The sequence below is a fragment of the Narcine bancroftii genome, chromosome 4 (genome assembly GCF_036971445.1).
Source record: "Narcine bancroftii isolate sNarBan1 chromosome 4, sNarBan1.hap1, whole genome shotgun sequence".
In the NCBI taxonomy this organism is placed as follows: domain Eukaryota; kingdom Metazoa; phylum Chordata; class Chondrichthyes; order Torpediniformes; family Narcinidae; genus Narcine; species Narcine bancroftii.
In genome coordinates this window covers 234,620,257-234,638,653 of record NC_091472.1, presented here as the reverse complement: position 1 = coordinate 234,638,653, position 18,397 = coordinate 234,620,257, and the positions used below count along the sequence as shown (strand labels likewise).

Sequence of the window (18,397 nt, the reverse complement as noted above, 5' to 3'; positions counted from 1 at the left end):
CGTTAGCATTGTAACGTGTAGCAATAACTACTATGCAAAGAGTTTTTGATGTTTGCAATCTAGAATTCACCTAATGAGCATAACAATTATTCATATTCCATTGGGACTAGGAAGTTGTGATTTAGAACATTGTTTCATGAGCATAAATGGATTGGTAGACTCCACGATAATGTACATATGCACCATGGGTGGAAGTGAAATGGTTCATGATAGGGAATAGTCTTCATGGGCTGTGTAAGAAACTCACATGAAGTACTTTGCATCTACCTGGGAGCACAGAAAGAGCCTTAACTTCAGATCATGTCCAAAATAAGTCACCTCAATAGTTCCTTGCATGTGGAATCACTCCCTCATACACGGGTCGAGGATATGTGTTCATGCAATTCAAGATGCAACTGGGCAACTTGGAATGAGAGACAAATAGATCCTTTCCGATCTTTTTCTGCAAGGCAGGGACACTCACAAAAAAAAGCACAGAGACCATCCCGACATTTACAGAGTTGTGCCCCATGAGACTGACGAACCTTCTGGAAGAGAGGAGCAGCCCAGAAAGTTGCCATCAGGACCTTGAACTGAGCCCAACAGGGAGAGTCGCACAATCTCACCATCAGGAGCCATGAGAAGGCAGCCCACTGAGACGTCTTCGTGGACCTCTACAGGCAGGAGGAGGAAGAGAAAGATCACAGTCAATGCACTTTGTTGTCTTTAAATCAGCAATTCTCAACCTTTTTTCATCTGTAGTCCCCCTAGGACTCTGCTCAAGGTTCCTGGGCACCCTTCCCTGTGAAGCAGTCAAGTTTTGGTTGCTTCCATACTTCTCTCCTACCGACGACATAAAACATAAGAAATCTTTATGTTTATGTTACATGAAGTGAACAGAAAACGAGGCTTTTACTTACATATGCTGTGGTCCGCTTGAAAAAGGAAGGGCATTCGAGATATGCCAATATGAGATTAAAGGCACATTGAGACTAAAATTACATCAGGATCCCACACTCTACAGTCATCCCTGACACAAGAACAATTCCACATGATTGGGACTGTCTCACTCATAAATAAAACACGAAAGTCTGCAGATACCATGGTTGAAGTAAAAACACAATGCTGGAGAAATTCATCTGGTCAATCAGTGTACTCTATATAGCAAAGATAAAGATACATAACCAATATTTTGGGCTTGAGCCCGTCATCAAGGTCTCACTCATGCACAACATTAAGAGGGGCATCAGTAAAGGGCGGTAAGGGGCAATCATAGATTAAGTGAGTTGGCAAAGCCATAACAATTGTAGTTTATCCAGATGTCAAACTCTTGGGATCCACAAAAGATTTTCTTGTTCAAAAGAGGTAAACATGAGCAGAGAGACTTGCATTGCAGAAATCATTAGATCATAGAACATTACAGTGCGGAACAGGCCCTTTGAGCCACAATGTTGTGCCGACCTACATAAACCTACAACAAACCTTACCAACAATCTAACCCTTTCCTACCCAACACCCATAACCCTCTGTTTTTCTGACATCCATGTGCCTATTGAACCAGCTGCCATCACCACTTCTGGCAATGCATTGCAGGCACCCACCTACCTCTGACGTCACCCCTAAACTTTCCTAACTCACCTAAAACGGATATTCTTTGGCACTTGCTATTGTCACCCTGGGGTAAAAGAAGTATTGGATGTCCACCTTATCTAATCCCCTCATAATTAACTTTCTTCTCATCCTTCATTGTTCCAAGGAGAAAAGCCTGAGTTTGGTCAGCCTTGCTTACAAATCTCTGGTTAGACCCAAGTCACACAACATCTTTTCACTTGTCAGGAAAGCACAAGAGCAACTGCACTTCCTGAGAAGTCTGAAGTGGCAAGGTACCGGACAAAATCCTGTCAACTTTTTACAGGAGCTCTACAAACACATCGCAGTGTGGTACTGTTGCTGTAGAGCATTGGATCAGAGGTCAATTCACAGGACCATAAGAGAAGCAGAGAGGATCACTGGGGTCTTCCCCCACCACCACTGCCCCCCCTCCAATCAATATGATCTACTGGGATCATTGTTTGAGGACCATTGAGGACCACAACCACCAATCAAGCAGTTTCTTTCATCTACTCTCATTAGGAAAGAGGTACAGGAGTATCAGAGCCAGAACCAAGCAGGCTCTTTCCACGGGAAACACTACTTCCCATGGGCAGTGAGACTGCTAAATCACTGTTCATACAAACCCTTTGAAACTCTATCTATTAAATAATATTTTTTTATATGAATAGGTATTATTTGTCTGTAATGTGCATTATGTTTGCAGATATGTTTGCATGTTTTGCCCTGAGGACTGGAGAACGCAGTTTCATTGGGTTGTACTTGTACCTCAACTTGAAAATTACAACTGGCCCATTGAGGGCAGATGCCAGGAAGCACTCCTTCACACAAAGGGCAGTGGAAATCTAGAGCACGTTCAAAATTACCACACGATTAGAAATAGTTAAAACTGAGATGAATAAAGTTTTGTTGGGTAAAGGCATTGAACTGTAAATCCAAGGCAGCCAGATGAAGAGATGAATGATCTGAGTGGTATAAGGGAGTTACACTCCATCGTCGCAAAGCCTCTTCCTTTCGTACATTGGAGTCCAAACTTACTCTTCAGTTTCTGTGGCACGGTGCCTCGAACCATTTCCGGAGCTGAACTCTTCACTCTTTGTGCTCTATGTCTAAAACATGCCATGCTGCTCTGCCTTCCAGGACCCTTTGTTCCTTGAATTGGAGGTAGCAACTGAAGGACTGGTCCCTCTTTCATGCTCTGGACAGCACCCTCTAGGTGGGAGGAGAGAGATGATGAAAAGCAGCCTTTACAGAACAATAAGAAGAGCTTAAAACATCAAAGGATAAGTTTGAAAACAGTCATTTACCACACATTGTAATTTATAACTAAACTTACAAGCTATCGAGGATACCATTCACATGATGCCCCTAAGAAAGATTACTCTTCAATGATTTTTAGGCCATGTTACTTGTTTAATTGTGGGACAGAACCAGAGTGAGGCAGAAAATTAAGAAGCTAAAATACGTCATAGTGACAGATGTATTTTCTCAGAGAGCTCCAATGTGACAAGGAGTGTCTCCTCTCCGAGCTCCACACTGGGGCAAGGAGAGTCTCCTCTCCGGGCTCCACACTGGGGCAAGGAGAGTCTCCTCTCTGGGCTCCACACTGGGGCAAGGAGACTCTCCTCTCCGGGCTCCACACTGGGGCAAGGAGAGTCTCCTCTCCGGGCTCCACACTGGGGCAAGGAGACTCTCCTCTCTGGGCTCCACACTGGGGCAAGGAGAGTCTCCTCTCCGGGCTCCACACTGGGGCAAGGAGAGTCTCCTCTCCGGGCTCCACACTGGGGCAAGGAGAGTCTCCTCTCCGGGCTCCACACTGGGGCGAGGAGAGTCTCCTCTCCGGGCTCCACACTGGGGCAAGGAGAGTCTCCTCTCCGGGCTCCACACTGGGGCAAGGAGAGTCTCCTCTCCGGGCTCCGTAATGGGACAAGGATAGTCTCCTCTCCGGGCTCCGTAATGGGGCAAGGAGAGCCTCTTCTCTGAGCTCCTTAATGGGGCAAGGAGAGTCTAGTCTCTGAGCTCTGTACTGGGTCAAGGAGAGTCTCCTCTCTGAGCTCCACATTGAGGCAAGGAGAGTTTCCTCTCTGAGCTCCACACTGGGGAAAGGAAAGTTTCTTCTCCGATCTCCACACTTGGGTGAGAGACAAAAGTAATCACTGGCAATCCATTGATCTCTCACCTTCCAACAGTATTCCATCTTCCTCAGTCCTTTTCTCCATGAATCCCACTGTCCTTTCCTCTGACTTGCTCTGGTTGGAAATCCATGGCAAAAATCCAGAGTGTTCCCCATTTTGGTCTGCCTCATCCACTCCTTCCACTTTGAATGGTTCTATACTGGAAGGATATTGTGGGCTTACTTCATGTTCTGTGGCATAAGGAGGAGCATACAAAACAAGTGTACATGAGGCCTGTTGTTCCCTCACATCCATTTGTGTTCTTCTGGGACAATGGAAGGGTTGATGATGATAACATGATACAGTGTTAAAGAAGGCAAGAGTTTGACTGATGCTGGGGTGATAAGTGGGCAGAGGGCAAGAGGGTGCAAGAGTTAAAATGGAAATGAAAGGTAAAAATATAATGCAGGTAATTCATGGACCTTGGGGTTGAGGGCAGGCAGGAGATGAGGAGAGGGATGGAGAGGAGGCATGAGTGAGGGTAGACTATGTGGAGGGTTGAGGAGAAGCTGAGGTGGGGAATAGGCACAAGGTTTTGAATGGGACAGGAAGTTTGATAGGTGGAATTATGGAATGGATTGCTGATGGACTGGAGGTGGGAGTAGCGACAGAGGAAATGGGAACCTTGAAATGAGGCAGAGATTCTCGTGGTGGGAGAGGTTTTAATGGCAGTAATTGAGACATGGATTGGCTTGGAATTGGGCAAAAGATATGCAGGAGGAGGTCACTGTGGAGGTGATAATGGTGCTTTGGATAGGGAATAGGTAGGGATAGGGAATAGGTAGGGATACGGCCAAGGGTTTGGTTGGGTGGTGGTTGAAAAAGGCCAAGTGGAGTAGAAAAGGAGGAATTTCTTTCATTCAGGGAGTGGAAGGGATCAACAGGCAGTAGTGGCAGAAACACTCAATGTTTTTTAGAAGTACTGAAAGTGTTCTATCGGAGTGACACCGGGATGGACCCAGTGGAGGGGGCCATGGGCTGGGGTTTCAGATGGGCAGGGGCTGAGATACCACTCATATGAAGTTTGAGATTCTGATGTATTGCTCAGCATGGAGATATCACCTGTTACCTCCTCGTGGATATCTTCTGCTTTCTGACTTTGATGTCGGCCACCTGTCAATGGGGGCAGAACTGAGTGCTGCTCGAGCTGCGCTGCCTGTAGTTTGGTTCTGCCCCTTCGCCACCCAGCACATTGTGCCACTGCCCTTGGGCGTCTCCTTGCGACTGGCAGTTTTGGCTGGAACATATCAAAACACACTTGCAGGTCAAAACACCAGGCACAGGAAGAGAAGTAAAGCCCCCACACAATCTGTGAACAGATAACAAACACATGCACCCAAACAGAACTGTATACATGGGCCAAACAACATACCCAGACCAACATGCACACATTCAATCCAACAGGATGACATACATACAATAAATGCACAAACATTAATCAGCATATTCGTTGACAGGCTAACATACACATTTCTTCAATGCATTCTATAAACAGGCTAATAAATGCAGTGCTTCCACAAACTGACATATCCCCTCAACACACTCCATCAACAGGCCAACATTTGGTCTCAATCTGCTCATCAAAGTACAAACCCTATTGGTCAATGCAGGCACTCCTGCAATAGCCCACCATGTGCTTTTTTGACAGGCCAACATTTCAGATGAACTTTCTTCTTAGGCCAACACATGCATTCCTTCAACAGGCCTGTCTATTCTGATAGGACGTTGAAATTGATGTTGACCTGTTGCTGGATCCTCCATTTTGGCCAATTAATGGAGTTTGTTTAATGAAGCACTCTGCGAGTTAGCCAGGTGGTCACCATTGCTGTGAATGCAATCCTGTTGAAGTGTGTGACTGCTGATGGAATGTGTTGATGATACAAAAGCACAACGTCCTCTCATGACAGGCCACCTCCCACAACATGGCAGCTCCAACCCTCTCTCGACAGGTCTACTCCCTCCCTCCACCTCTTCACAGGCCTGCTCCCTCCTTCCCTCTTTCCACAGATCTGTTCCCTCCCTCCACCTCTCCACAGATCTGTTCCCTCCCTCCCTCCCTCTCAACAGGTCTGCTCCCTCCACCTCTCGGCACATCTGCTCCCTCTCTCCTCCACCTCTTGACAGGTCTGCTCCCTCCCTCCCTCTCTCGACAGGTCTGCTCCCTCCCTCCTTCTCTCAACAGGTCTGCTCCTTCCTTCCCTCTCTCGACAGATTTGCTCCCTCCCTTCCTCCATTTCTAAACAGGTCTACTCCATCTCGTGATAAGCCTGCTCCCTCTTGAAATGCTCCTCTTCAACACATATACTGCACCAATTGAAAAACACATGCCACCCTTCAACAAGTTGATACATACGTTCCATTAACTGGACAACATGCACCCTCCACCAACTGATGAAATTATTCTACAGATAGGCCTTACAAATCACAGTGTCTGTATTTGTCTTTAGCCAGAGACCTGCATAGTTACAATACCTAACTAGGACGTGAACCGAATTAGGAAAAGAACTGTGTCACATATAGCAAGAGAGGTTTTAAGCATGTCACTGTGAGTGTACCAAAGGATTCACTCCCAACTGACTTGTATGTCTCGTAACTCTGTCCGCCACATGTACAACGAATAGGAATTAAATTGGCCCACATGATTCTGAAAGGCCCAAGTTTGTCTAAATGGCACCTTTTGAACCTGATCATAGTACAAGTGGTAATATTTTCCTCATGTGCCCCTCAGTGTTTCAGAGAGAGTTAAAGGGACGGACTCAATTCAGACTGGCGTTGTACAGAATGGTGTCACAGTATTTCACTGAACTGCAAAAAAACTCCAAACCATTACTGACCCAGAGGTTAGATTGATTTCTGAGAAAAGGCATCACTTGAGTCATATGCTTCAGCATGGACCAACTGTTTTGAGAATAAGGTGAATTTATGTAGTGTCTCATGGTCAATCCAGAATAAGCAAAGACCAGGATGGATCACAAGAAAAGGTTCATAGCTGATTTGAAAGACATCCTACCACTTCACTGTTCCCTTCATCAATGGGCCACATCCCTGCTTCAGTATTTGATGAGATGGGTGGTAGCTGCAATCGTCCAGTCTTAGAGTCCACAGGTTCCACTACTTGTCTTGAGCCACACTGATCATTCGATCTGCTTTTCACTGGGACAAGAGGGGAGGTCATTGCAAATATGAGAGGAAATATCAGATCACTGCATAACATCTCCTCACTTGTCAGGAAGGCACAACAGCAACTGCGCTTCCTGCAAAGACTGAGGCAGGAAAGGGTACCAGTCAGCATCCTGTCAACTTTCTACAGGAGCTCTAACAAGGGCATCATGACCGGCTGCATCACACTGTGGTATGGTTGCTGTAGAGCATTGGATTGAAGGTCAATCCACAGGACCATTAGAGTGACAGAGAGTAATAGAACATAGAACATTACAACATAGTACAAGTCATTCAGCCCACGATATTGTGCCAACCTATGTATACCTACCCACAAACAAAACTAAACCCCCCCTACTTCATAACCCTCTACTTTTCTTTCAACCATGTGCTTGTTTTAAAAGTCTCTTGGATGCCCCTATTGTTCCAACCTCCACCACCACTCAACAATGCATTCCAGGCACCCACAACTCTATGTAAAATAAAACCTATCCCTGATGTCCACCCGAAGCATTCCTCCCTTTCATTTTGTACAGATGTCCTCTGGTGCTTGCTACTTCGACCCTGGGAAATAGATGCTGACTATCTACCCTATATGTGCCTCTCATAATTTCACAGACCTCTATTAATTCACTTCTCATCCTTCTTTGTTCCAAACGATCACTGTGTCTCGCTCCCCCAACATTGACATGATCTACTGGAATCGTTGTTTGAAGAGGGCTCACAAAATCATCGAGACCCCTTCCACCCTGTGCACAGCATCTTTCAGTGTATCCTTAAAAATTGAGTACATCTTGAGGTATGACTTTTGATGCAATCTCATAATAATCAGCATTGTTAATTGGAAATTGACTGCCCTCAAAGTTCAAGTTTATTGTCAAGAGTACATACGTAATATCACATACAACCCTGAGACCCTGAGATTCCTTTGCCTGCGGGCCAGGCAGAATTTCTACTTATTGGTAGTGTAAAAAACTGTACTCAAGAAAAGATTACAAAAGAGAGAAATTTAAACAAAGGAAGAAATTAATGCTACACCATCACTTTGTCAAATTTCAGGCCATGCATTAGAATAGGTGGCGATTACCAATGCTCAACTAGCTATGTGGAAGGTGAACTGTTGGAAGGCCAGGAGAGATCAATGGGCCCAGCTTCGATCAGTGCAATACAGAAAATAAATACTCAACAATAAGTAGCATCCAGTAAGAGAGTCCTTAAATGAGTCCCTGATTGAGTTTGTCATTGAGGAACCTGATGGAGGAGGGGTAGCGGCTGTTCCTGAACCTGATGGTATGAGTCTTGTGGCACCTATACCTCTTTCTTGATGGCAGCAGCGAGAACAGAGCATTTGCTGGGTGGTGTGAATCCTTGATGATTGCTGCTGCTCTCCGACAGCAGCGTTCTCTGTAGATGTTCTCAAGGGTTTTGTCTGTGATGTCCTGGGCTGTGTCCACTACATTTTGCAGGGATTTCAACTGAGGTATTTTTGCTTCATACCAGACTGTGATGCAGCTGGTCAGCACAGTTTCCTGTACATATCTGAAGAAGGTTTTTGATGTCATACCAAATCTCCACAAACTCCTCAGGAAGTAGAAGTGCTGATATGCTCTCTTCACAGTGACATTAATATGTTGGAACCAGGACAGGTCCTCCAAGATAGTGGCTCCCAGGAATTTAAATGTTATTCTCCTCCTCTGATCCCTCAGTGATCACTGGTTTTCCCTTCCTAACATCCACAATCAGCTCCTTGGTTTTGGTGACATTGAGTGCAAGTTTGTTTTTTTTCACACTCTTCAGCCAAATTATCAATCTCTTTCCTGTAGGCTGACTCATCACCCCTTTTTACACAACCCACTACTGTGGTGTCATCAGCAAATTTGTAGATGCTGTTGTTGTTCCAGGCCACATAGTCATAGGTATAAAGTGAGTAGAGCAGGGTGAAAAGAACGCTACCCTGTTGCCCCAATAGGATGTTTTGTTGGAGTTTGACTTCTGTCATTCTCCACATTATGTAGCAACATTAAAAAGCTCACTGTCACCATACTGGAGTGCTGCTGCTTGGAATAGCAGGATAGCCAGCAATGTTGAGACAGTGTTCCCCAAGCAGACAGTCAGGGTGGCTTTACAAATGGGAGTGTAGGTCACATGAATGCAAAGGATGGGAAGGCTACAAATCAATTCAGTGTGTGAAAGAGGCATAGAGGCAGTTGGTCTCAGAACGCTACATCAAGATGGCCTTATGCAATGAATACTACAGGGTGTGGCGTAATGCATAGAGGTGTCCTTGGAGTAACTAACTGCCAGCAAATATGAGGTCCAACTGCCTAGGATGCAAGGCTGGGGTATAGCTATTGTTATAAGTGAGTTATACTCTGGTAGCATTGGCAGCAGGGAAATGGGAACAAAGACATTGAAAGCATTTTATTGAGCAACTGAGCAAGATGATACAGATAGTATGTTTAAGACAGTCTTATTAATTGAGAAGACAATGGATATACAGGTAGTCCTCAACTTACAACGGTAATGGGGACCAAAGGATTGGTTGTAACTCAGGTTGGTCTTAAATCAGGGAACGGGGACCTCAGGTTGCCGTGGGGAAAGGGGACCCTGTATACAATACTTTTAATACAAAATATGTACTTGTACTGTAGTTTTAATAAAGATCTTTTCAAAAATAATTTTGGTCGTATGTGCAGATGGATGTAACTCGCATAGGTTAAAAGTCGAGGACTACTTGTATGTATTTTTTTTAATTTAATTTTTTATTTTTCACACCATAAATCACATTAGCCAAGATACACACTTTTTCCTTTTCACACATATACAGCGACATTTTCTCCCCCCCCCCTCCCAACCCACCCCCCCACCCCCCCTCCCATCCATTTAAGGTATACAATCTAGGATACATTAAACCAGTCAGACAATGTTGTCACTCAACAAAAAAAAACACCAGAAATTCTACTGAGTCCATTCTTTTCTTTCCTTCTCCTTCCATCAACTTAGGTAATGATTGTCCCCGGTAGGTTTTCGCGATTGTATTTAATGTAAGGCTCCCATATTTGTTCAAATATTTCAATATTATTTCTTAAACTATATGTTATTTTTTTCTAATGGAATACATTTATTTATTTCTATATACCATTGTTGTATTTTCAAATTATCTTCCAATTTCCAGGTTGACATAATACATTTTTTTGCTACGGCTAGAGCTATCTTAACAAATCTTTTTTGTGCATCCTCCAAATCAATTCCAAATTCTTTGTTTTTTATGTTACTTAGGAGAAAGATCTCTGGATTCTTTGGTATATTGTTTTCTGTTATTTTATTTAATATCTGGTTGAGGTCTTCCCAAAATTTTTCTACTTTCTCACATGTCCAGATTGCATGAATTGTTGTTCCCATTTCTTTTTTACATCGAAAACATCTATCAGATACTGTTGGGTCCCATTTATTTAACTTTTGAGGTGTAATGTATAGTCTGTGTATCCCGTTATATTGTATCATACGTAGCCTCGTATTTATTGTATTTCTCATCGTTCCAGAACATAATTTCTCCCATGTTTCCTTTTTTATCTTTATATTTAAATCTTGTTCCCATTTTTGCTTAGTTTTACCATTTGTTTCCTCATTCTCCTTTTCTTGCAGTTTAATATACATATTTGTTATAAATCTTTTGATTATCATTGTATCTGTAATCACATATTCAAGGTTACTTGCCTCTGGCAAACTCAAACTGCTTCCTAATTTATCTTTCAAGTAGGATCTCAATTGGTAATATGCCAGCGCTGTATCTTGAGTTATATTGTACTTATCTTTCATTTGTTCAAAGGATAAGAATCTATTTCCTGAAAAACAATTTTCTATTCTTTTAATCCCTTTTTTTTCCCCATTCTCTAAAGGAAAGGTTATCTATTGTAAAAGGGAGTAACTTATTTTGCGTCAATATTAGTTTTGGTAATTGATAATTTGTTTTCTTTCTTTCTACATGAATCTTCTTCCAAATATTGAGGAGATGATGTAATACTGGAGAACTTCTATGTGGTACCAATTTCTCATCCCATTTATATAATACGTGTTCAGGTATATTTTCCCCTATTTTATCTAATTCTAATCTCGTCCAGTCTGGTTTTTCCCTTGTTTGATAAAAATCTGATAGGTATCTTAATTGTGTGGCTCTATAATAATTTTTAAAGTTTGGCAGTTGTAAGCCTCCTTGTTTATACCATTCTGTTAATTTATCTAGTGCTATCCTCAGTTTCCCCCCTCTCCATAAAAATTTCCTTATTATTTTCTTTAACTCCTTGAAGAATTTTTCTGTCAGTTGTATTGGCAATGCCTGAAATAAGTATAATATCCTTGGAAAAATGTTCATTTTAATACAGTTTATCCTTCCTATTAGTGTTAGTGGTAAATCTTTCCAATGCTCTAAATCATCCTGTAATTTTTTCATTAGTGGATAATAATTGAGTTTATATAGTTGGCCGAGATTTTTGTTTATTTGTACACCTAGGTATCTCATTGCCTGCATTTGCCATCTAAATGGAGATTCCTTCTTAAATTTTGAGAAATCCGCATTATTCATAGGCATTGCTTCACTTTTATTTACGTTTATCTTGTAACCCGACACTTCTCAATATTCCTTCAATTTCTTATATAATTCTTTTATTGATAGTTCTGGTTCTGTTAAGTACACTATAACATCATCCGCAAATAGACTGATTTTATATTCCTTGTCTTTTATTTTTATTCCTTTTATATTATTATCTATTCTTATCAATTCTGCTAGTGGTTCTATAGCTAACGCAAACAATAAAGGTGATAGTGGGCATCCCTGCCGCGTTGACCTGCTTAAGTTAAATTGCTTTGATACATGTCCATTTACTGTCACTTTCGCTAACGGTCCCTTATATAATGCTTTAATCCAATTAATATACTTCTCCGGTAAACTGAATTTTTGCAATACTTTGAACAAATAATTCCATTCTACTCTGTCAAAGGCCTTCTCTGCGGCTAAAGCAACTGCTACTGTAGGTGCTTTCTTTCCTTCTACTGCATGAATTAAGTTAATAAATTTACAAATATTGTCTGTTGTGCGTCTTTTTTTGATAAATCCAGTTTGGTCTAAATTTACCATTTTCGGTACATGTTCTGCTAATCTGTTTGCTAATAGTTTAGCTATTATCTTATAATCTGTGTTTAGTAAAGATATTGGTCTATATGACGCTGGTAAGAGTGGATCTTTCCCTTGCTTTAGTATTACTGTAATTATTGCTGTTTTACATGAATCTGGTAAGCTTTGTGTTTCATCAATCTGGTTGATTACATCCAGGAGGGGCGGAATTAATAAGTCTTTAAATGTTTTGTAGAATTCTATTGGGAATCCGTCCTCTCCTGGTGTCTTATTATTTGGTAATTTTTTTATTATCTCTTGTATTTCTACTATTCCAAATGGTTCTGTTAATTTATTTTGTTCCTCTATTTGTAGTTTTGGTAGTTCAATTTTAGTCAGAAATTCATCTATTTTCCCTTCTTTCCCTTCGTTTTCAGTTCGGTATAATTGTTCATAAAATTCTCTAAAGTTTTCCTTAATTTCTTTTGGATTATATGTAATTTGGTTGTCTTTTTTCCTTGATGCCAATACCATTTTCTTAGCTTGTTCTGTCTTAAGCTGCCATGCTAGGATTTTGTGCGTTTTTTCACCCAGTTCATAATATTTCTGTTTTGTCTTCATTATATTCTTCTCCACCTTATATGTTTGTAGTGTTTCATATTTTATTTTATTTTATTTTTTTATCTGCCAATTCTCTTCTTTTAGTTGTATCTTCCTTCATTGCTAATTTTTTTTCTATATTTCCAACTGCTCTGTTTCCTGATTATAGTCCTTCTTCATCTTGGTTACATAACTTATTATTTGCCCTCTAATGAATGCTTTCATTGCATCCCATAGTATAAACTTATCTTCCACTGATTCCGTATTTATTTCAAAATACATTTTTATTTGTTTTTCAATAAATTCTCTAAAATCCTGCCTTTTAAGTAACATGGGGTTTAATCTCCATCTATACATTCTTGGAGGGATGTCCTCTAGCTTTACTGTCAATATTAAGGGTGAATGGTCCGATAGTATTCTAGCTTTATATTCTGTTTTTCTTACTCTATCTTGCATACTAGCTGATAACAAAAATAGGTCTATTCTTGAGTATGTTTTATGTCTAACCGAGTAATATGAATATTCCTTTTCTTTTGGGTGTTGTTTCCTCCATATATCCAAAAGTTGCATTTCTTCCATTGATTTAATTATAAATTTGGTTACTTTGTTCTTTCTGTTAATTTTTTTCCCAGTTTTATCCATATTTGAATCCAAATTCAGGTTGAAATCCCCTCCTATTAATATGTTCCCTTGCGTATTAGCTACCTTCAAAAGATATCTTGCATAAACTTTTGATCTTCTTCGTTAGGTGAATATACATTGAGTAGATTCCAAAACTCCGAATATATCTGACATTTTATCATTACATATCTCCCTGCTGGATCTATTATTTCCTCTTCTATTTTAAATGGCACATTTTTACTAATTAATATAGCCACTCCTCTTGCTTTTGAATTATACGAAGCTGCTGTTACATGTCCTACCCAATCTCTCTTTAATTTCTTGTGCTCCAATTCAGTTAAGTGTGTTTCTTGCACAAATGCTATATCAATTTTTTCTTTTTTCAGTAAATTTAGCAGTTTCTTCCTTTTAATTTGGTTATGTATTCCATTAATATTTAAAGTCATATAGTTCAACGTAGCCATTTTATACTTTGTTTATCTTCCCTTTCCGTTTCTCCATCATTACCTTTCCTTCTTATCCATTTCTGTTTTCTTGTTTTAAACCCTTTATAAGACAACATTCCTAAAACATCAAACATTTTCCTTATTCTCCTATTTAAAACTTCTTTAGCCCCAATCTCCCCTTCCCCTCCTGAGTTGTCCTTTATCCCTTGTCGGACAACCACATCTCCCCTCTCCATTTGGGTTTCCGAATTCACTCGCAAGCGTCAGCTGATTTTGGAGTGACCGCAACTCCTCCCCACCCAGCGCCCCCCAGAAAAGATTTCACTTTTCATATGTAACACTCTTTTAGTTCCCTCCTTATTCCCTCTATTCCATTTCCTTCCCTTATTAATTCTTGTCTATACTATCTATATTTTCCTCTAAATACAGATACATTCACGTATGCACATTATACATATACACACTTATACCTCTTTACCCACATACATATAAATCGTGGTCATTTTTACTCTCATTACACGTCTTCATCCCTCAGTCTATTTTGTAACTGTTCTGCAAATTTTCGTGCTTCTTCTGGATCCGAGAATAGTCTGTTTTGTTGTCCTGGAATAAATATTTTCAATACCGCTGGATGCTTTAGTATAAATTTATACCCTTTCTTCCATAAAATCGCCTTTGCTGTATTGAACTCCTTTCTCTTCTTTAGGAGTTCAAAACTTATATCTGGATAAATGAAGATTTTTTGCCCTTTGTACTCCAGTGGTTTGTTGCCCTCTCTTACTTTTTCCATTGTCTTCTCCAGTACCTTTTCTCTTGTAATATATCTTAGGAATTTTACTAAAATAGATCTTGGTTTTTGTTGTGGTTGTGGTTTAAAGGCCAATGCTCTATGTGCCCTTTCTATTTCCATTTCTTGCTGTAGTTCTGGACATCCTAGGATCCTAGGGATCCAATCTTTTATAAACTCTCTCATATTCTTGCCTTCTTCATCTTCCTTAAGGCCCACTATCTTTATATTTCTTCTGTTATAATTTTCCATTATATCTATTTTCTGAGCTAACAGTTTTTGTGTCTCTATAACTTTTTTATTAGATTCCTCTAATTTCTTTTTTAAGTCCTCTACCTCCATTTCTACTGCTGCTTCCCGCTCTTCCATCTTGTCCATTTTCTTTCCCATTTCTGTTAAGGTCATATCTATTTTATTCATTTTCTCTTCTGTGTTGTTTATTCTTCTTCTTAAATCATTAAATTCCTGTGTTTGCCATTCTTTAAATGACTCCATGTATTCTTTAATAAGAGAAAGTATATCCTTTATCTTGCCTTTCCCTTCTTCTTCTATTTCACTGTACTCTTCCTCTTCCTCTTCTTCTTCCTCTGGGTTGGCCATCTGTTGTTTCTTTGTTGCCCTTTTCTTCTCTTCTTTCTTGTTTTCATTGTCTTCTGTGTTCTCTTCTTGCTGCAGGTGTTCTGCAGCTGTCGTTGCCGGCTGTGGAGATCGACTCCCCAGCTGGTCACCCCTCCCATCGGTGTGTTTTTTTTCATGCGCGGTTGCACACTTTTACTCGGCTCTACGAGCCATTTTTGTAGTCCACTTTCTACCGACCTGAGGGAGCGGGTTTCTCTCTCCACCGCGGGCCTCCTCGAACAGCTAAGGCCTTCTCCTTCTTCCTCCGTTGTCTTCTCTTCCTCTCTTCTTACCGTTGATTTCGATTTTTCTTTTTTTGTCGCCATCTTCTTTCCACCTTTATACTCACTTTTCTTTAACTTTTATTTCTGTGCCTTTGTGTTTTCCTTTGTTTTTTCCGACTTTTCTGGAGAGGGCTGGAGTTCACCGTCCGGCCACTACTCCATCACGTGACTCCCCCGACTACTTGTATGTATTGATATGCAAACAAATTAATGCTACATCATCACTTTGTCAAATTTCAGGCCATGCATTAGAATAGATGGCGATTACCAATGCTCAACTAGCTATGTGGAAGGTGAACTGTTGGAAGGCCAGGAGAGATCGATGGGCCCAGCTTCAATCATAGGTAGAAGCCAAGGACATCACCAGTGATCCTGGGCATAGATACAATAATGGGCCAAAATGAAATGTAGGAGTTGACAAATCTATTTACCTTTAATATTTCATGTTTAGGTAGAAGTGTAATATAATACATTTATATTTACATGTTGTTATTGAGACAACTATTCTAAGGTAACAGAGTGTATGGTCTATTTGGAGAAGTGACTGGATACACTAGAATAGTCACAGCTCATGAAGAGTTTTGTACTGTATCTAAACAAACAGGTTGAGTAAGTTTATGTTTGGTTAGATGTATATATCTGTACAATATCAATCTATTATATAATTCGTATCTACAGTTATCTGATGATAATAATGTTTGCACATAAAGAGTTGACAATCTGTATGGGCTTGTTAATTAAGCAGTTAACAGTGTGAGGGGTAGGATATGAATATTCCAAGGGTAAGACTTGCAGTTTTATTACTGTACTAGCAACTGCTGTTAACAGGAAGATAGATGGTTCCTTCAAAAGGACTTTTTAAAAAAATTAAATGGTAACTCTGTATGTTACTTTAGTGAGTAGCAACCACAAAGATCCACAGACACTGCAACCCCACCTCCCCCACATTTTTTCAGTCAATGTGCATCAGTGGCTCCCACATTGGGCTCCTCGGTTCTTCTGCTCTGTCCCCTTCCACAAACACATCTCTGGTTCTGTAGTCATTTTGCAGACTCTCATGATATAGTTTTAAAAGACACTTACCACACAAGCCTCTTCTCAACCTAGCGATTGACCCCCATAGTAGGTCATGTTGGATTTCTGAGCAAAGAGTTTGGAGGATTCAATCACTGGCCGACCCAGGACGCTGCACCTCTGCCCCTGATGCTTCACTTCAACAGTCTGCTCTTCGATCAGGGTACTGCATGGAGGCTATAGAAGAAGAAGAGATCAGAGTGAGGATCAGAGAGCAATTTGGAAACATACGGAGATGGAGTGGGATAGAGCGTCCAGATAACAGAGAACGATTGGTCTGAGGATGAAGAAAACATACTGCAGGCCAAAATTGGAAAGTTCTTATATTCTCTGCCTGGTTCCAATTTCTTTCCTCATTTCTATGAGTTTGTAGAGTCACAAAGCCTGGAAATAGGCCCTTCAGCCCAGAGTTCATACCCACTTAAATTCATCCTATCTCATGGTCCCGCCAACTCCCTCCAGATTCTACCACTCACCAACACAGACCGGTGCCAATTTAGAGCAGATAATTAGCTTATCTACCTGCACTTCTTTGGGGAGGGACGAGATTGGATTACCCAAGAGAAACTCAGAGAGCCTTGAAACAGCAGCCCTCACAGCTGCATGACCTAACTACTGTATACCACTCAGAGATAATCAGCCATTAAGGTTACTGGTTCACAGAGTCAACATTCATGCAATGAGGCTGGACTGTAAACAAATGGACAGATGGAAAGATTGAAATGGAGGGAGTATAAAGCAGGTTGAGCAGGATCAAGGGGAGGGGGAAGGAATTGTTTATTTTTAACTGGAGAGACCAGAGAGGAAACACAAGAATTGCATGTGGGACCAACAGATGAACGAGGATAAAAGGGAAACCGAAAGATCAAAAGGCATGAGGTGTACAAGTGAGGAATCCGAGGGACAATACAATGGTAATGCTGGAGAAACTCAGCAGGTCACGCAGCATACTTTATATAGTAAAGATAAAGACTAACATTTCGGGCCTGAGCCCTTCACCAAGGCATGATTCATATGTAGGCAGGCAGGTACCTGAATAAAATGGTGGGGAAAGGGCAAGGGGAGGAGCACAGGCTCATAGGCAAGAAGTCATAGGTGGATATGGGTGAGAGACAACAAGGGAAAAATGCTGAGGTGATGGGAGATGGGAAAGCTCTCTGAATGGAAGGGGAAAGGGGTGTAGAACTAGAGAAAAGGAGATGGAGGAATGGGGAAAAGATGGAGACAGGAGAGTGGGCTAATAGAAACCAAAGATGTCGATGTTAATGTCATCTGGTTGGAAAGAACCAAGATGGAATATTAAGTGATGCTCCTCCAATTTGCGGGTAGCTTTGATTTGACAGTGCATGGACAGACATGTTGGAGTGGGATGGGGAATTGAAAATATTCTCTTGTCCCCTCTCACCCATGTCCACCTATATATTACCTCTTGTTTGTGCCTGTGCTCCTCCCCCTGCATCCCACCTCCACCATTTTATTCAGGCACCTGTCTACATTTTACTCATTGTGATGAAGGCCTCAGGCCCGATACATTGGTTATGTATCTTTATCTTTGCTACACAGAGAACGCTACGTGACTTGCTGAGTTTCTCCAGGATTTTTATGTGAACCCATCAGATATCTTACATACTTTATACCTGTTCAGGATCTTCTTTATCCAGCATCTGGTGACTGGGTGGCAGAGTGATCAGAAGATAAAGACCAGACTCATGCAGTGTTTCACAAGCCACTCCACTCTCCGACTGTCTCTCACTTGATCCTGAATTGCCACTGTCAAACTGCAATGCTTTTTCCTCAGCGTGCGAGATGGGGCAAAATTCACCTTTGTGAAAATAAAAACTTGGTTTTATTTATAAGTTGGAACCCTTTCTTAATTTCTAATAGATTCCAAAAGCATGTGCAGGACATTTCCTGGAGTGACTCACCCACATATG

The 18,397-nt window shown here is 41.1% G+C and overlaps 1 protein-coding gene across 1 annotated transcript in view; it reads right to left on the bottom strand.

The window, feature by feature from the left end:
* The window catches only part of LOC138762443 (uncharacterized), a 72,021-nt gene that overhangs the window by 35,627 nt on the left and 17,997 nt on the right, over window positions 1-18,397 (bottom strand). Inside the window, 8 exon segments of the mRNA XM_069936200.1 lie at window positions 525-653; window positions 2,629-2,802; window positions 3,770-3,955; window positions 4,827-5,073; window positions 6,775-6,917; window positions 16,473-16,490; window positions 16,493-16,640; window positions 18,101-18,306. Coding sequence (XP_069792301.1) covers window positions 525-653; window positions 2,629-2,802; window positions 3,770-3,955; window positions 4,827-5,073; window positions 6,775-6,917; window positions 16,473-16,490; window positions 16,493-16,640; window positions 18,101-18,306 — 1,251 coding nt within the window.